The following is a 21,526-nucleotide window of genomic DNA, read 5'->3' as shown; positions in this document are numbered from 1 at the left end:
ATCAATGAGTAAGATGGAAGACGCTTCTAAATACAGCAAAAATGTATGTATTTAATTTAGCATAAATTATGTTACTATAATATCACTTATCACCTAATCTAAGTATGCGTTATATATTTCCTTTAATTAATATATAAATACACTCATATTTCTGGTACCTATTTATTTGGATTTGCTTGTTTATGGTATAATAATGTTTTTTTTTTTTAATTTATAATTTGGCACACAGCGAATTATTCATTATAGTGTTACAACAATATAATATTTCTTTATTTGTGATTATGTTGAAATAATGCCTTGCAATGAATAAAGATAATGAAACAATTTATAGAACAATAAAAATTTTCTACATCGCATTTTTAATTAAACGCAAAATTTAATTTACTAATAAATAATATTGCTTTACAAATCAGTCATGGCTCAGCCTAGAGAATGGTTCTACATACGTAATTACACTAAACTCCACATTGAAAAGAAGCAACAAATATTTCCAAAAAGATGTGGGTACATTGAATCTTTGGATATAAGCATTCAAGTTCAAAACAGTAACTTGTTATACTTTACAAATATAGATAAAAAGAGTTACATAAATGGCAACACATATAGTAGGCACTTTATTAACATTCCAATAATTTAGAATGTAAATGGTAATAAATTATTATTATTATTATTTATTTTTCGTGTTTAAGATTATTGGACCGAATTAAAACGATATTATACAATTCAATTATTAAAAAATCATTCAAGTGTTGCAATATTTAAAATACAGTTTTCATCAATTAATTTAGTTATTAAAATCCATTTTTATAATAAATAATCTGATATAAATACATACACGTGTATGCAAGACATTATGGAAACATCATAATGTTTTAAGCGATAGTCAATAGATCACATGCTTATGAACACAAAAAACAGCTCGATTATAGCTATATCTATGTATCTTATACTTGTATATAATATTATTGTTATTACTAAACACTGTATCACTTTTAAATAAGACAAATAAAGATTGGTTCCTACTATGATAACACAATTTGTTAACTGACATCTTTACATAATTCAATGTGAAGTTAAAATCAATCGGCCTTACTTATAAACATTAAACTTTTTTTAATTAATTATTTAATTTAATTAAACATTTTTTAATTGGTGTTCAATTTCACAGATTGATTTCATTCTGTCATTATTGATTTGACATTCGGAAAAAAGAAGTAACAAGCGTTAGTTTAACTTAATAATATTTATAGGTAAAGTCGAAAGTATTTTGTAATTACTTTTTAAATAAGTGGTACATATTACATACTTTTGATGTCTTACAAAATTAAAAAAATTGTCTAATGGTGTGCTGAAACGTGCTTCTAAATGCTCTGTTTAATAAATATTTTTATGTCAAAGGAGTCCATATAGCACTGTTTTATTAAACAAATACGAATTATTATTGTTCTATTATTAACATGTCTGAGTTATTAAGTTCTTTTTTTAATTTAATTTTTGATTTTAATAGAAATAGCAAGACCTTAGTCTATTCGGTTTAGCCCACAAACAAGTTTTAGGATGATTCATTAAAATAGTATTGATACAAAAAGTCGCTTAAGACCTTTTGTTTCTAAAATAATTATATAAAATATATTTTATTTAGCCCTGTATACATATTTGTATAGTTATGATTGCATTCAGATCACCTGTGTGTGTACACACACAACATTACCTAAATTGCTCAGTTTAGAATATAATTTTCATAATTTCTTTTAATAATTCGACACAGCTAAGCGAAATAAATTATTTTAAACTTAATACTACCGTGTTTAATATTTCCGTTGTATTCCGTCATCTCCTTGAACATTTCTCATTTATACTGGCAATACTCGGCATAATATTCATTTTAAAATACACGGAAATAGTATAACACTTTCCCTTATTATATTAATAATTGTGTTCATATTAATATTATAAATGTTCGACTATAGTTAGAAGGGGGAACCTAAATGCAGGAAATCTATTGAACTATTTTCCATTCTTTTAATAACGAACTTGATTAATTATTATCACATCTATTATTAATGCTCTACGTAGTTTTAAATCGAGATATTTATTTACTTATAAACGTTCTTCATTGTAGAAGATTTAGTTAATACGCGGTGGAACATTCAACAAGTTATTTTTAGTAAGAACTGTATTACGAAAGTAAGTATTTCTACATGTGATGTATTCAGATTAAAGTATAAAAATAGAATGGAAATAGTCAGGTCTTATCTAACAAGTGAGCCTTATTCTATATAGCGTGATATATCTTTATTAATTGAATAATTTATATAATTTAAAAATAACAGTAGACATCTGTGTATACATCACTGAAAGTTTTTTTTTTTAATGAATTGTCTTAATTGGACTAGAGAGTGGTAAACCATTGTCTATTCTTAGTGATCATAGACAAACCTTATAGAATTTGTCAAGCAACTTTAGATATCAAACCTTTTTTTTTGTTCTTTGAACGTATATGTCAACGATCACTTCCCGAGGCTTTGCCCCGGCGGTAAACAGAATTCACTATGAGATATCATATGTACATAACTTAGAATTATCGCTTTACAAATAAAACATTTGAGCAGTACACACAGAACAAATAATATAAAACCTTTTACGTTTCAAATTAGGGACTAAATTAGCATATACAATAACATAACAAGAATTATTCGTTTTTGAGGGTAGTTAAAACAATATTTTATATTATAATATTTCCAATGTTACAAACAAATCATAAAATACAATATAGTACCGAGATGGTATCGCATGACAAAATAAATATTTCATAGGCAGACTGAAGTGTTTGATTAAGAAGCATTACTTTTCTTAGGAAGACTTACATTTGATGTTACCGTCCCCGCAACCGCTCGCCCGAGTGCTAACACTCAATGTCACCTGAGATATCACCAACGACCCTTGCTTACCTGTAACATTATATTAAAATCAAATTAAATTGTTCCAATTTTGCTAAACACAACAATCCGGAATATTGTGGATGGACAATATATTAGTATTAGTTTCTATCCTTAAATATGTTAATTTTTATGTAGTAAAGGACCTTTCTATAATAATATACCAGTGGATGCTTTTAATAGTAGTCCATCCGCGGTTTAATACGCATTCGAGTGGTTACATTGTTGCTATAAGATCTTTCTCTAATAATAAAACCATGGCATTATATGTATTTCTTTGATAAAGTACAGTCGGGGTAAGAAAAGGTCCGTCACCTTAAGATCTATTTTCGTGTGCTCAGTATGAGTGATAATCTGTTTTCCCGAAACCGATCGAGAGTGACATATTGCGTCGCATTGATTTGATGTTTAGTTTCAAAAGATACTAGTTTTTTTTTTTTTTGGGCTTTTTCGCATAAGCGAACATGCCGCCCTGGTTGAGAATTCTTAGGAGGTTACAAAATAGAATATATTAAACTTAAAACTACTTTAATTAATCACAGATCTAATACTTAATTTGGACAACATTTTTGCGAGATTTGAACTAAGAGTTTCAAAGTCGATAAAGGAATGCATTTGAAAAGTGACGGTGGTTTTGTTAGTGTGACTGTACATCTCGGGTCCGGTGGTTTTGTTAGTGTGACTGTACATCTCGGGTCCGGTGGTTTTGTTAGTGTGACTGTACATCTCGGGTCCGGTGGTTTTGTTAGTGACTGTACATCTCGGTCTACGGTCGGGTGGGCGTGGCCGCGTACTGACCGGGCGCGCTAGCTGGGCGCGTGCGCGGACACGCCGGCCAGGTTGAGCAGCGCCTCGGCCGTGCGCCGCTCCTCGCCGCCGCTGTACGAGTGCTCGTCGCGCGCGCAGCGGGAGATCACGAGGTGCGCTTCGGGCGGCAGCTGCGGACCGAGGAACGCTTTATTAATTTAACGCACTATACATATTACAACAACAGATTATAAATTCCCACTGCTGGGCTAAAGGCCTCCTCTCCCTTTGAGGAGAAGGTTTGTAACATATTCCACCACGCTGTTCCAATGCGGGTTGGTGAAATACACATTTTATTTCATTTAGGTGAAATTTTTCACATGCAGGTTTCCTCACGATGTTTTCCTTCATCGCTGAGCACGAGATGAATTATAAAGACAAATTAAGCACATGAATCAGCGGTGCTTGCCTGGGTTTGAAGCCGCAACCATCGAGTTTAGATGCACGCGTTCTAACCACTGGGCCGTCTCGACTCTCCATACATATTATATTTTTAACAATTACTGTGTCATTGTCAAATAGGTGCTGTGACGAAATAGGTAATATCGCTCATGCCGGACGATATCCGTAACTTTGTGACATCGGTTGTTTAACCGATATGATGATTAAATTATCGGTGTTGACATCCGATTTCAGATATCGCCGTCTTTGTTTAACTTAATATTATTATATATGTGAGAAAGAGATGAAACGGATTCTTTTTCTGAGTAACCCATCTAGTTACTGTAAAATTAAAGACAGATAGGGCGAATACTTGATGAATTTAATGTTATCGTACTTTCAATGTTTTGACGTACTATAACAATATTCATAATTGCTTAGGATCGGTGAAAACGATTACTCCTCATCATCCAATCGATGACAAGTGTTTTCCGACGACACCCGATTTCAGATTAGTTTCGATATATCGGACACATGTCTAGCTGTAATTCATTGATCAAGTTAACTGTAACCATAGCAGCATGGGCATTTTTTGTTTATTCCATCACATTGCTGTCATTATTTTGGAGTTTATTCCATCACGCTGCTGACAAACACAAAGCACATGGAAACCGAGAGTGGTGTGTCCGCACGCACCTGGTCGAGCACGGCGGGCCCGTACTTCATGGCGAGCACGGTGGCCGCGGCGAGGTACTCGTCGGCGCCGGGCGGCGTGCGCGTGTCGGCGAGCCGGCGCGCCAGGTACGGGAACAGCTGCGGGTCGGGCGCGTTCTTGCCCTCCGCGCTCTCCGCATCCGCATCCGACTCCACGGGCGGAACCGGCTGCCGACCGAACGCCTGCGGACAACGCTTATTATTTATTATGTTTGATTAACAATCGTATCGTACTTCATTACCTTATACATAAATAGTTTAAGTAACAATTGGATAAATATAAATAAATAAATAAATATGAGACAACATCACATACATTACTCTGATCCCAATGTAAGTAGCTGAAGCACTTGTGTTATGGAAATCAGAAGTAACGACGGTACCACAAACACCCAGACCCAAGACAACATAGAAAACTAATGGTAATCTACATCGACTCGGCCGGGAATCGAACCCGGGACCTCAGAGTGGCGTACCCATGAAAACCGGTGTACACACCACTCGACCATGGAGGTCGTCAATATATGTAGATAGTAAATAAGTGTTATAATTTTCATTTTAAATACGTCATTCAGAATTTACCATTTTAACTGTGGTGTTTTATTTTATTTTATTTTAGGGACGAGCTGTACTCTACTACATACATAGAATAAGATACATTATATAATTATGTTTAACACTTACTATAAAATGGGACCAACCAAAAATATATGAAAATCGGTTCATAATTGACGAAACAATTGAGAAAATATTCGAAATAATAAAATCATAATTTCTAAGGTCAGCCAATAATAATCAATATGAGATTGCATCGGATTATTAGAGATAATTAATAGAGAGATAGGTATAGTATGACACAAATTAGATGTAGCATCGGAAAATGCAATGGAATGAAAATAAAACCGATTACTGCCAATTTACACAACCAATAGAAATAGCTCCCTATCGCGCCATTCGACGCTATTCGTCGCTATAGATTCACGCGTCAAAGAAAGCAAGTGCATGTAAATCGACACGTCAAATTGACGAATATATTAGGTCATATGATATACCAAGTTATTACATTTGTGTAAAGACCATATTCGCATGAGAAATAAATATTGATATTTGGGATAGCGTACTCAATTCGGATGTGATCGGTTTTACGAATTTTGCCGATGCGACATCTAAGTTGTGTCGTACTATAGTTTAAGTAACAATTGGATAAATATATGTAGATAGTAAATAAGTGTTATAATTTTCATATTAAATACGTCATTCAGAGTTTACCATTTTTATTGATGGTGTTTTATTTAACTTTAGATAGAACAATCTCTATCATAAAATTATTAATGCCTAACATTGGGACGAGCTGTACTCTACGACATACATAGAATTAGATTCATTATATCATTATGTTTAACACTTAGGTACTATAAAATGGGACTAACCAAAAATATATGAAAATCTGTTCATAATTGACGGAACAATTGAGTAAATATTCGATATAATAAAATCATAATTTCTAAGGTCAGCCAATAATAATATGAGGTTGCATCGGATATTTTTTAAATATGAGGCAACATCACATTACTCTGATCTCAATGTAAGTAGCCGAAGCACTTAGAAATCAGAAGTAACGACGGTACCACAAACACCCAGACCCAAGACAACATAGAAAACTAATGGTAATCTACATCGACTCGGCCAGGAATCGAACCCGGGACCTCAGAGTGGCGTACCCATAAAAACCGGTGTACACACCACTCGTCCATGGAGGTCGTCAAATTAGAGAGAAGTTATAGAGAGATACGTGTCTTCCCGCAAATACTTTTTCAAATACAGTATAATAAGCCCCTGCTAATCTCCTTTGATAATTTCCATCGATATAAGTAGGGTATACAAATAAAAAGAGTAATATCACCAACCTGTAATAATGTTGAACGGTGCTGTGGATCGACCGTCCATAGAGATCCTTTACCCAGACCGGGAGCGGCAGCGACCTGTAATAAGAGCAATAAAGCATTAAAATCAAGATCATACTACAACTATTAAACATAATACACAAATAATATATAGACTACACTAACTCGAAAGTGTGCACACTCCATTTAGCGTAATTTAAATCGATTGATTTCCAATATTATATCATAAAAAAACGATTTTCACTAAAATTCGAGTCAGCGTAGTATAAATTGTTGGTCGATATGACAGTATATTACCTTATGAAAGCATTTATTTAATGATAAATTATGCCGTACGCTGTTCTTCCAACCCTGAGGCGCGTGCTTGAAGTATGGAAAGTGTCGTATAATCCAGGCGTAGATCTCCTTTACCGGTAACGCCCGCGCTGGCGCCGCTTCTATGGCCATGAATATGAGGCAAGAGAAGGAGTAGGGGGGCTTTGTGTGTGTGTTTACAGCCGGTGGGGAGGGCGGAGCCTTGCACGGGGTTCGAGGTGGGGATGGGATACGGGACGTCGGCGGTGGCGTCTTAGACTCTGTCTGTTAACAAAGCATTGAATAATTTAGTATTATATATTTATATGTATATCTAGAGTTAATATCGTATTCATTTAAAATGAATTGTAAGTGAAACTATCAGATAAAATTTAATAGTTAAATAATAATAAAAATAACTCTTCGTTGAAAACAGAGACGTACATTTGATGTACATTTGTATGTGCAGGTAATGTAAAACTGTCTGTCTGTTTGGTGCTCTTTAGAGGCCAAACAGCTGAACCATATTTGATAAAATTTTGTATTAAGCAAGTTTTCCAACTTGGGGTTCCTGGGGTAACTTCCTAAGGTTCCCCCCACGAACAACTTTTTTATAACTAAAATTAGTTTCTGATCAACATTTACACCGCCAGCGAAGCCGCGTGCGACAACTAATATATGATAAATTAGAAACGAGGAAAACAGTAAGTGAAGGTTTTTAACAACTTGATAGTGCGATTGTCCATTATCCAGGTAAGTGGAACAAAAACAGTATTCACATTATATAACAAAATTAAATATGGCAAAGAGTTTCACTTGTACAAATAACCGAATATCTATAATATATTATACAAAAGTTTTTATTTAATATTGAGTTAAGAAAACAATTGTTATATTACATAAGAGCTGGTTAAAGCCTAGTCGAATATAGAACAAATATACAAAATATTTTAACGTCATGTTTAGCGAAGGTTATAGCTGCTTTTGAAATTATTATTGGAATTAATCCTACATGCAAAAAAATAAACTATTTAACTAATATTGTAAATGGGAAAATAAGATTTTTTTTATTAAGCTTGTACGTTATAAACCGATTATTATGAAAATTTGCACACACATTTTAAAGACTACAGTAATATAGGTTACTTGACTTGTAACCTCTCCAGCCTTTACGAGTAGGCGATACCATGAACGGTCTTTACTTGTATTACTAATATTAATCTTTGTTTTAAAATCGTATAAAATCTACATATACGTAGATCTGTCTTAATCCAAAGTGCAAGACAAGGAAAAATATCTGTCAATAGATTATGTATGTAAAGAAAACTCATTAAAAACAATAATACGTTATAACGCATAGAAACAAAAAGATCTTTCGTATTTTTTGTTAATTTAATGAAACCTTCAATCGGCTTAACGCGCCTCCTTACGATGTCACACGTTTTTTATGTAACTACCTCGCAATGTGTGATATTGATTTAACAAACCTTTAAGGCTGTCCAGGTTGTTTAGTTCGCTTCTAGAAATCGTTACTGTCTCGCTAGTAGTTTCAATTGCTTCATGATCAAATATATATCGCAACTATATATTCTGTATGACATAAATTCACAATTTATGTAAATTATAGAGAAACTTTGACCTATTTTCTCAGTGGCGGGTCTATACATTTTAAAGATTAAATATAAAAAACATATTTGTTATTGAATGTCTTCTGATGGCATTTGGTACTATAAGATCTTCGAAGCGTATACAACAACAATCTTCAATCTACGACCCGCATCTCCCCTAAACAAATCAAATATCAAGATAAACATGACAAATTAATCATGTCATAGACCTTTAAATAAATAGAGAAGTCAGAAAATATATGGAAATGAACAAACGTATTCTCTATCACATGATAAAACAATTAACGTTTTCCTTGAAAATTTAAGACGAAAGCAAATTCCAAAATCGCTTTAAAAATAATTGTCGAATGCACTATATCTCCCTCAGCTGCACTGAACTCAATGAAAGTATATAATTAAGATTATGCTGCTTAAAACCTTCGCAGACGTTATCGTTTTACAAAATCTAAATCAAATAAACTAGTTTTATCATTCAGGAAGAGAGTACTCTTTTTCTTACGTAAAAACATGTGAAGATAACACAGCTTACCCACTAAAAAATAAGACGATTGATAACAAGTAGGCGTATAATTTAGAAATAATTTCGTCACGTCTTAATACAATAGATGCTTTTGAAAATAAATCTACATTCATTATTGTTAATGAAACTTTTACTTTTTTTTTTCAATTATATCTCTGGCTAAAAACAAAAAAAGGTTATTAAAAAAAAAATTCAAATATTTCAGTTCTCGTTTCGAGATAAACATAACTGTTCTCATATATTTTTTATTAATGCATTTTAGCTTATACATGTATCGTTCCTGAAAATTGTTCTACAAATTCTCTATGATAAAAACCCAGAGATCATACTGTATTCTCGTGAAAAAACGGCTTCACTTAATAAAGCTGTTTAAACAATAGATATTCGATATAAACTAAAACTGTTTTATTATGTTAGTTGGCCTTTGTGCCCCCAGAGGCCAATTACAACAGCTCATCATAAGATATTACGTTCGCATTATATTACTCGGATTTCAGTTCCGTATTACCAGAAAATGAATTCACGTTTGTCACGTCAATTCTAAATGTAAATAAAACCTTATTATATTGAACCTTCTTTCTCACTTCTGCTATAATTTGTATGTGTTTTTTAGTAGATTTTTCGTTTAGGCATTACAAAAATTGTCATCATTTATAAAAGTATAGATAAAAAACAAACAAACTCAAAACTGGAAGTTCAAATCAAACAGAAAATGTAAGAAAAGACGTATTATCATAAATTATTCCATCGATTGTTTACCAATTGAAGTTGATGACGACTGTCGCATAACACATTCGAAGTTTGTTGAAGATTTCGGAATTATTCCAAAGACCAGTATAACCATTTAGGTAGATATTACCATATATTCAGATGTATTTATACAGTTCATTTAAATATATTCCATACAAAAAAAAGATATATCAAAATAAGCTACCAAGGTTTTCGATTTGATATAATCAATGAAAATACAGCCAAGTAACGAAATTGTTATTAAGTTTATTTATTGTTGTTGGGTTCAGTTTTATTTATTTTCCTTGAAAAACTGTCTTGAACTGAGACACGATCTGTCAATATTATTTCATATTATTAGGTACTTTATTCCCACACTAAGAGGAAAAAAGCTAAATAAACGACTTTTGACAGCAAATTGACGCAATATCATTGGCTGGGCTTGATTTTATCTATGATACTCACTATGGATTTGCGAAAAATGGCGTTTTGAGTAGTGCCGAAACTGTTATCGAAATTTTGTAAGTAAAATTAAAATGCAAATAAGTAATATAGTGTTGTATTGTTAATAAACATAAACTCATAGTTTTGCAAAATATAGCTGAGTTATTAGCAAATCTCATGAAAAACAGAATCTAAGATTTGATTATCTTTATTCCTAATTCCATCGTAATTGGCTGTAGATTAACGCTACTCTGTCTTATTATGTTATTTTAGAATTGTACTTCCTCCAACTTATTGAATTCCAAAATTTTAAAATTCGAATTTTCAAATCGAGTCAAATAAAACATAATTGCAGCTTAAATAAATCACACATCACATCGTATTTATAAGAATAGTAAAATTTAAACGACAATTTCTATGATATAAGTGTCGAAACTGATAATTAAAATTCGTAGCGTCTGCTCTATTCTAATGAGGGATCGACGTCTGCACATGCAGGCATATAATTCCACGACAAATAATATAAGAGAGAACTTTGATGAAACGTGTAAATATAAGAAAGACGAATCAAATTATTATAAGTATTAAATATTAATATAATCGTTATGTACAAAATATATACGTTCATTAAGTAGCATAAAGGTAAATGTCTGTTATTACACTACTGTGTAACTTACCTTCACAATTACATGACTACTAATCATTTTGCTATCTTCCATGTCGCCCTTTGTCAGATTTATACCTGTAATAAAAAACTGAAACTTTATTGCACAATCAAGTCTCATGGAAGGGGAATATTGATTCTTATCTCGTTCTATGTTATATCTTGATAAAGTAATTCAATAAAAATATTGTATACATAAAACTAAAAACGTCGTACGAGTTATTAAATCGATTCTATAAAAGTTAAATTACGTCACAGCAAACTGCCGGCGACTTGCGCGCTGTTGCAAAGAGCTTAAGCTCCTTTTATTAACAAGGGAAACTAAATGTAATCTTTCAACTTTGAGCGTTTGAATAAAACGATATCACATTTGGATACTGATTACATTGAGAGAATTATGTGAGTAATTTAAAGTTAACTACATAAGAGTGTGGATTTTAAGCAAGGTAACAATCCATCATTTTCCCCCTCCTTAGCCAAGACCTAGCCTCTTCTTTAATGACAAGGCCCACAAAGCTGGCAACATACATTTCTTAAACACTATCTTTAATGTTTCTTTACTTTAAAGATGAACTATAAACAAATCATGCGCTTAGTCTTAAGTCAGTGGTGCTTATTATCTTTGGTTTACTTTCACAAATTCTATTATTTGAGCTCCTTTTTCCCTATACTTACGTATAATGTATTTCACGTACCTCTTAGTAAATTTCTGTCTTGTAACCAACTTAAACTCGTCAAGTCGTCGTCGTGGTCGGCCGGTGGTAAGTTACCCGCATTGCCGCCACATGCCACCCTTTTTTAGAAAATATACATTTTAAATAGATATATTATATTATACATACATACTATAATATGGATAAAGATATTATAATCAAATACTATACCCCATTCATACTTTTTAATTTAGTCGGATTATACAGAAACTATTTAAACCATAGAATTTTAAGGAGCGCAACACTGGGATATCAATCAACGCTTTTCAATAACAGTCCAATAACTCATCTCATATGTTTATGTAATTCAGTGATAAGGAAACGTCTTCCCTGTGAGCGGAATCGTTTTACGTTTTATAACTTGCAATATATATTTCATGCAATATACCAAACAACTAGGTAGTAGTGTTATGAAGAAAAGTAGTACTGCAAGTAAAATAATGAAATAAAGTATTGCAAGGCTAAAAAATCTAAAATTAAATTTAGAACCGTTAGGCAACAGAGTCTCGTATTAGCGAAATGTAAAGATTCTTATGTTGTGAATTAAAATGCATTCCTTTACAATTTTGTATTCAAATTAAGGGTTTTTTTTTAATATATTATCTGTGTCGAAGTTCGAAATTTACTTAATATTTACAAACGTAATTACCAATTAAAATTTAAAAGCATTAAGTATATTTAATTTGAATTTAGAATGCAAACGCAACAAAATTACAATACATTTAAATTTTAAGATCACTTTTTAAATCAGCAAAAAGTACAAAGATACCACTTGTACCTACAACTTTAATCAGAAGGTAACAATGGTTAGGGAAATACCCAGAGCGTCAAATACATACACAAATGCATCGCTGAAGCGGTATTTTATTACCATCGGGAGAATACTTGGAACAGTGATGTGGCCACACATTAAGACTTTTTACTTTTAGATATACCCATATACATAACATTCATTTAAAAGATCATTACAAAATATATAAATATTTGTGGGAATGTTTTCCTAACCGATTATGTGACGAGGAGGACCAAGTTCGACAAGCTATTGCTCGAAATGTAATGCGATACAGGCAAAAATCACGTTTTAATTAGTCACGTTCATGACCTCTCATCTCTCCACGGGACGGGAAATTCGACACAGCCGGAACGGGCCTTGGTCCTATTGCTTGGCGTGGCTTCCAAGGAACGGAAGCGTATGCCAAATTCTAGATTCCGGGCTGCTACTGAGAATATCTCGAAAGAAAACGACTCCGGTTTTAAATTCATAGCTCGGAGCCCTATAAGGTCACTAGACTGCCGGCATTCGATCGGCATTGCGACGAATACTTATGAAGTAACTAGCTATTTGCTACCTATCAATCTGATGGGCTTAAATTGAACTTGAATACGTGGTAGCCCGGCCTAATACAGTTTGTTTAATGACGATTCAAAAGGGCTCGTAAAAGCCTACTTGAATAAAGTACGTTTTGATTTGATATTATTATATGGTTTAACACAAAAAATGCTTTGCTATTTATTTTCTGTTCATCAAAAAGTCATATTTCTATATTTTATAATTATGATTAATGAAATAAGCATATAAGTATCTACAATGTTTTTTTATAAGATGGGAGCACTACACAACAGGTACCTACTTTAATATTGCGTCAAACATTAATATTTTACAAACACTTTTAATAATAAGAAATCATTGACTACAAATTAATATTAAAAAATGCTCTTGCACTATGAAATATACCTAACGTATAGTTATTACACATTAATCTATTCCTGACCCGCGAGGCTAGACAAAGTGCAGTCTAGAAATGTCGAAGCGATTTCAAACTTCGCTTTCGTCTAAATTATTCAACACAATAAGGCAAGTGTTGATCACGTCATCGAATACGTATGTCATTTCCATACAATTTGGTCTTTCTACAAACAAAATCGTCATTCCTTACTCGTTATCATAGGATATGCAACTGTCGAAACGGTAGGCAAAATAAACAAGTATGATCGCTCATCGCGGTTAATATCTGAGTACTATTTATTTATATGTGTACATATTAATTGTTATTTGAAATAATTGGATGTGACAGCTGTTTTTTCGAAAAGATGATTCGATTTTCAAAAACCATAAACTATAAATATTGTACTAAACTTTTCAGTGACGTAGACAACTGCTCGACATAATCAAAGGTACATTCTTTATGACGTCAGTTAACTTATGACATTTCAATATTTCTGCTACTGTATATCTCTAAACGCCCTAGAGTAGGCCTTCTTTATTGAAATCGCTCGAGACGCGTAATTTTCAGACATTTTAATACTAGATGCATAAACGCGGTTAATTAATAACATCTCAAATATCCTTGTCGATTCGAAACATCGAATAGATTTGATAGTGTGCATATGTAGGTCATATTATATTTAAAACTTAAAAAGACATCTCGTATGAGATATATTAATCACGCGATTTTTTCTTCTCAAGGTCCCGCGTTACCCGGTAACCTAAAATATGATAAGAACGTATTATCATTAAAAACGTTCGGTCACTTGTCATTGATTGATGATATAGAGCAGACGAAATCGCGTTACATTAGATAAAATGGCTTAAAACCATTACCTGAACACACGAAGATATGATAGCATTCAACCAATAGTACATAAGTAATTAGCTGATTATTTATTCTCAATTGCATTTTACATATCATCGTATTAATAATAAAAAAACTCGTCATCACGTAACAATAGACGCGTTGTTTAACGTAAATTAGGGAATTAGTTGATTTGCTTGTATATTTTATTTAGTGACGTCGAAGATTTAACATTTTACTAAAACGACTGCAGTAGTATCAGCGAGCATTTTATCTTATTTAAATTTGCTTGAGAACTTGTTAGGTATACAACTTATCAAATATTTATCTAGACTGGTTTTCTAGGAACCTTTTAAAACATATTAAAATTGCTTTTCAACGTCAAGAGTCATCCAAAAAGCAAGACATATACATATAATTTAATTTACGAATATTATAGTTCTTAAAAAGCATGTCGATTGATTAATATAATTACAGTACTTGAGAGTATGGTCTATTACTATAAAGATACAGCTATATTAGTTAACAGACAGCGAAGCGTTGCATTAATGCATAATTATATTTCCTGTATGACATTTAAGTCATATAGGAAATGAAAAGGCAATGTTTCGTAAGAGCCGGTTGTGAATAAGAAAGTAGTAGACATGACCGGTCAATTGACTTCATAAACAAGCAGTTAGGGAAAGGTATCAAAATATTACTCACGCAGGCTGCGACGTATCCATATCGGACTCGTCTGAGGCATCGTCAATGTCGTCGAAGTTGTCAATGACACGGCCGGAGACCTCAAGCCGGCGTAGTGACCGACCACTGGAGGCCACATGCCTCGCGATCTGGCGGATGAGCCGACGCGGGAGCGGTAGTGACGCTCGGGCCCCTCGAGCCGGGGAGCCTCCACGTTCGCCACGCATGGGCGCCATCTAGGAACAAACGGATTGAAATTTGAATACACCAATTTTATCTAAAGCTTGGATTTTTTTATACTATTCACTGTGCGTACTTTTTATCGCTTTCAATGTTAAAATACAATCAAATCCCTCCCTATATTGCATTATATTATATTGCTCCTACATTTTCCTTTACATGTGTATATACACCGTTATACAAGTTAATTAAAACAATCATAACAATTAAATTTTAAACTATTGAATGTAAATGACCGCAGAATATCCTCAATTAACTAATTTGCTACTTAAATGATAATATACTATACATTAAAACATATTAATTTAATGTATCGAATCCGATTTCTCGTCATCGTAAATCCGGACACATGCGATAATTAGGTACTAGTTAAAAATAAATGTCGAACGATATAAATACAATCGTAACACGCTAATTCTAACTCTACCGGTACCTCGACTGTGCATATTTTTTAATCGAAATATTAATACAGTTATAGTCAGATCAAATAATCAGATCGATCAATTCTTATTTCAATGTTATCAATCATAGCTATAAATGACGATCACGTATGCAATTTTGCTGCTAGACGATCGAGAACTCGATATATCAAAATAACTGAGAATTTAAAGCACAGCGAATAATGCCGGAAAGACGAGAAAAAAAAAACACGCAAATATCATAAAAAAAGAACTGTTAGTCGACCTTGACTTGGAGGTTCAATATAAATCAATGCAATCCTAAATATAGGCCCGGCTCAATAGAGCATTTCGAATTACTATTTATTTTCCAACATGTCTATATTTACGGCACACTGACCGACTAACTGACATTCCAAGACGTTGGCACAAAACGTAGCAACGTTTTGATAAAACAATTTTTACGGATGCCGAGAACTATTAGATATTTTCGTCGTTATGTAATAATATATCGATAAAAAAGATCAACGTGTTTATCATTTCGCAACGTTAGGTTGAGATTGCACCTTATCGCGCCGTAGCTCAGTGAAATAAATTTTAATACAATAAATATTTACATAAACAATAGAACAGGAGAACCAGTCGTGACACTACAATCCGATTAACGAGTTAAATTGAACGGTTTATGACGTCCTCATATGAAATATGAAAATGTTATGATGTAGCGTAGGCAGTGAGCCTGTTTGCCCCCTTCTACAGAAATTTAATGCGCATAATGAAGGGGATTTATATACTGTGAGCACCTTATGAAAATTTAAAGTATTTTAAACATCCATTCCGCTATGTTCATTGAATTGATAATAATGTGCGACAATATACCTATCTTTGCGATAAATATTTGTTACATATAGGTACATAGCTCATTTGCTAGACCATTATAAGAAAATTCGATTATCAAAAAAACCCTAATAACTATAGAAGTTAGATATAGAAATTTATTAAGAACATTCGTGGATTTCGTGGTGACGACGATTTAAATGTTTACTTGTATATTGTATTGAATTAGTTCTAAAGAATGAAGACCTTGATATTTACCGATATTTGTAATACCACATAAAAAAAACAAGCATATTATTATTCGTTATTCGAAATACCTATTCCATCTAAATTGATTACAATACCGTTCCTGTACACAAACAAGGATAGTGCATTATTATTTTGGGCTACGGTACGGTTCGTGTTGTAAAATTATACGCACGGGTTGGCATAAGTAGAGGAAAAATTTGATTTCGGAATAATAGTACGGGCTTAAAGTTCTGAAATGTTGACTGAATACGGGCGTAAGCTATAACTAATAACTTTATACAGGTGCTTTTAAACGAAACGCGCCATATAAAACCTTGTATGTTATCAAAAACTGTGGTTTCGTCTTTGGTATTGATATAATTAAACGCATTTTTGAAATAAATATACAGTAAGGTTTCGAAATATTAAATTGGTAGAACATGATTTAATCTATTTTCTTTGGTACCAGTTACGAACTTTATGTTACGAAATTGTAACTAATTTTACAAAATCTGGGGAAAATAGAAATTTAATATAATTGCATTTAATTAAGCGTTTCTTGTCGGTTCTTCTCCGTAAAAACTAAATTCCGAACCGATTGTAACTTGTAAAACGTCATCGGTTTTGATTTACGTACGAGGCAGACACTAAATCTATAATCTTTTAAGAGTACTCCGGTCAATATCGAAGTACATATACATTTAGTTTCAATCCGCCGTAAACAAACAACAATATACTTGAAGTAAACAATAATCATGATTGTTTTATGTTATTATGTAGGCACGTGTAAAACTTATTGTTATGTTAGGGTTCTTTAAGAAATAGTGGCAAGTTATAATAATTCTAATCGGTACCGTTTCTAATCCTTTATTCAATTCGAAAGAGATGGGCTTTTGGTGCGGCTTTAATGGTGACAGTATTATTGCCTTGACCCCTGCAATGGTGCATATCTAAATCATGCCTCTTTATCGCCTTTATGCTTGTTTATCTAGAATTAAACTCCAAGGACTCTGAACGTTGGGGCTTCTGTCGCGTACGCCAGTAGATCGCAAAACATGTCGATATTTTCTTTTTACTTCAAATTTGTAGGGGTGTTTTAGTATATTTTCCTACTCATTAACTAAAGCATTGCTCTGACAATGGCTCTAGTTATATTGTCTATCTATAGATTTCTATTATGCATAACTTTATCCGCAAGTACAGAAAAAAAAGTATAATTTGTAACTGAATCAAGTTCCCGTTCCATTAATTAATATACAATTCGTATAAAGCTAAACAGTGATGAATAAAAGCAAATTCCCCACTGCTAGGCTTTCTCTTATAAAAGGTTAAGCTAAAGCTTTAGTAGATTATTCCACCACGCTGCTCCAATACGTGATGTGGCAGTATTTCATCCGACTAGTGGGACGGTTCTGACGGATGCGAGCGAATACAACTTTATTTAAATTGATTATGTCATTTATCTTGCGGATATACAAAACTTACGGTACAAATATTGCGTCATTATTAATACTAAACGGTAGATCGAACAAATGTGACTTATAAGAAATATTTAAGACGTCATTAAGACACTACCAGTATTTACAGTGTCGGGTTGTATTTATTGTCTGTTTTAAAATTCACATAAGGTCTTAAAACGATTATATCCATTCAGACATTGTATTAAAGCGTTCTAAGTAGCGTTTGATTGTGTTATTGAGATCATATGCGTTCAAAATAAACAAGCTCACCTTACACCTTTCTAAAGTTTTTTATACTTTCATTAAGTCTTTAGTGCGATGACAGATTTACTTGACTACATTACCAAAAAGTTAAGCTTAAAAAGTTTTCGAGAATTAAACGAAATAAAAATATTTACTATTCAAAATGACTTGTAATTAAGTAAATTTGAACGCACTTGAAACGTGATGGAAGCAAGTATTAGGAAAGTGACATGGCACGTGTCCAATTGGTATGCGGAGCTGCGCTGTACCAACTACCAGCGAATGCATCTAACATGACTATGTAAAATCGGTACTTCCGTCAACTGTAAATAACATTGGGAATGAATTCGTTATTTGAAATTGGGGATGTATACATTTTTATTATCTTTAAAAAATAAAAACACTTTTTTCAAGATTATTTAATCATATTTCTACACAAAGTATGTATCTGAAATATTTTATGATAAGAATAATTTAGAGGAATTATGACAGATCGCAAACCATTTTTGTTAATAACGATGTATTTATCGTTGATGCACGCGAAGAAAGTTTATTTAATTCGGTTACTAGCTCGTCCACAATCACGGAAAAAGTCAAACATAAAAATGGCGATGCACCTAGAACATTCTCTAAGCTGGAAACTACGTTTAATGACTTTATCGATCACTTTTCTGTCCTAAATTGTATGTACGTTGGAATGTATCAAGACGCATTATTTAGGCATTGAAACTATTATATCGTGTGTTTGCTACACAAAAGCACCGACGGAATGACGAGGTAATCAGTCAACATTTCACACATCTGTATCTCGCACACGAACGTACACAATGCGTCATGTATTATCCTTTTTGCGTCTTCGTATTAATGATCAGCTTTCTCAAATAATGCAAGAAATTGCATTATTATAAAAAAATATACTTATGTATAAATCAAAGTGTTCACAGATAAAAAATGAAATAACTGTATAAAATATCATTGTTGCAAATCAGAAACATTATGTAAATTATTAACAGCAGTACAAAAACAAATAAGCGGTATAACTAATTTTGTTTGTTATTATCCTTATTTTGAATAACTCACTGAGCTTGTAATGTACAATGCACACACAAGACATCATGCATAACCAATGCTGTTAAAATATTGCCAAATATAGGATTTATTTTATGGAAGTAATAAGAACTCTTTAATAATTTATTAAATAGTAATTTACATGACAAATAAAAATTATCATTTTAATTAATATTTCCTCTTTGAATAAGTAGAATATGAATTAGTGACTTTTAATGATAGCCTAAGAAGTATATATAATCTGTTGCTCCAAATAGGTAGATAAAAATTTTATTGCACTCAAATACAAAAAAATATCAAGAAGGAGAAGAGAAAATAAGTAAGGAAAATAATAAGTATCAATCACAACTTTTAGTAAAACTCTAACTGACAATCAGTTTTTCTTCAAAATTCAATCATTCCGATAACAAAAATTAAAATATATATACTACATATATTATCATAAGTCTCTGACACTACGAATGATAAAAACTTTTACTAACAATAATTATTTTAATGATAGTACAGTTCCATTGCATAGTATAATTTTTTTTTAAATATTATATAAAAATAAAGTAGATCATATTATTTTTTATTCATATAATATTTTGCTAATCGATGGCATCCTAAATTTGTATCTAGGCACCTAGTTATCATAAAGTAAGATTATGTGGCCTTGGTATCACTGATATTGATATAGCCTAATGTAGTGAGTTGTTTAAGTCAAATATGCGGAGAATGATAAATATTACAGAAAGTATACTTATAAATAACATTACAGTGTTATTTGATAGTAGAGCATTGTTTTCTGGGTGACAATTATTTTTAGATTTACTTCAGGAAGTAGAGGCAAGAAAAAAGTAGGTCATGCAAAGGTGTGGGTATTAATAATAGATTATATTCTATATAACAGTTAAATATATATAAAATCTCAGTTGATCTTGTGCAATATTAGCTTTAATATTGAAGGTCAGGGTTTTAAAAAAAATCTTGCTTACCATTTCAGCATGTAAGGTAAGGTAACAAAAATCACGAAGAAAGCACTCAAGAGTTTAATAATTTTATAAATATAATTGTATTGTCTTTTATCTCCAAGTATAATACCAAGTAGTACGTAACACGCAAAAATACTGACGCGTGGTCGATGTGATGTAACAATGATTACCATGTGTTTTTGTATTCATTGGGTCAGCAGTGGCGTCAACAGCGTGTTGCTAGGAAACTGGATTTCAGAGTGCGACCGCGTGCGCGATGAACCTTCTACGTGGACCGCCGCGTGCAGCGCCGTATGCACGTGCCGACGCGCATTACGAAGGGCCATTACATAACTAGGGGGACAACAAATGTCTACTACACCTCCAAGGATATCGCAAATACGAGTCGCATGCCACTAGTTCCATATTTAGATGGAGCGCCAGCTCTACTACCTTTCTACGTTCCTCTTGCGTCCCGTCACATTTTTAGAACCGCATGTAAACGACACCAAACGCTTCGTTTATTGTTAAACAGACGCAACGTGATATCAATTATTTCTTATTGAGGGAGCAAAATCCAAAATGCGCAAATAGATATGAGTGCGTCGTCTTTTTATAAATGAATTTAATTTCATATCTTACAAAATCTTTTTCATATGAAGTCTATGCTCAAAGGAATGGTATAAAGAATACTCACTTTTTTGATGAGTTGTTTGTTGTATGCACAAATTAGAAATTAATAATAAACAGCATTCCGCGGCCTCCGTACTTGAAATCAACACTCAACAAACACTTAACACCCAATCTATCCATAAACTAAAGAGTAACCTACATAAATAAACATATGATCTATACTTGTCTTTACTATGACTATTGACAGCTCGATATTACCGAGCGCCATACAAATGTCTTTAAGGAAACTTGAAAAATTCAACGAAGTCGGATATGTGGCAGAGATTTTTATTCAGAAGTCCAATTTATGATTATTCATGTAGTGATTATTTTTGTTTGTTGAGTTTGTGCTGATTTTCTAATAAATTTAATAATAATACAGTTCATGTGTAGCTTCAGCTTTACACTAAAGGCACATTCACACGTAAAGTTA

The 21,526-nt window shown here is 32.6% G+C and overlaps 1 protein-coding gene across 3 annotated transcripts; it reads right to left on the bottom strand.

Annotated features, from left to right (window-relative positions):
• Positions 1-1,477: 1,477 nt before the first annotated feature.
• LOC124535546 (forkhead box protein N3-like) lies at positions 1,478-21,262 on the bottom strand. 3 transcript variants are annotated; one of them, XM_047111773.1, is made up of 9 exons: positions 21,119-21,262; positions 15,016-15,230; positions 11,720-11,817; positions 11,038-11,102; positions 7,043-7,324; positions 6,749-6,823; positions 4,824-5,024; positions 3,738-3,877; positions 1,478-2,951 (listed from the first exon to the last, which is right to left on the bottom strand). In XM_047111773.1, exons 2-8 carry the CDS (start codon positions 15,228-15,230, stop codon positions 3,746-3,748), a joined length of 1,068 nt encoding a protein of 355 aa, XP_046967729.1. In that variant the 5' UTR covers positions 21,119-21,262; the 3' UTR covers positions 1,478-2,951; positions 3,738-3,745. The 3 variants fall into 3 exon arrangements, with proteins under 3 accessions (XP_046967729.1, XP_046967728.1, XP_046967727.1); XM_047111772.1 differs by lacking the exon at positions 21,119-21,262 and adding an exon at positions 20,446-20,636; XM_047111771.1 differs by lacking the exon at positions 21,119-21,262 and adding an exon at positions 20,613-20,631.
• Between the last annotated feature and the right edge of the window lie 264 nt (positions 21,263-21,526).

The sequence above is a fragment of the Vanessa cardui genome, chromosome 15 (assembly GCF_905220365.1).
Source record: "Vanessa cardui chromosome 15, ilVanCard2.1, whole genome shotgun sequence".
Taxonomy (NCBI): domain Eukaryota; kingdom Metazoa; phylum Arthropoda; class Insecta; order Lepidoptera; family Nymphalidae; genus Vanessa; species Vanessa cardui.
The sequence above is the reverse complement of the archived record's forward strand: the minus strand, read 5'-3'. Positions and strand labels throughout refer to the sequence as shown.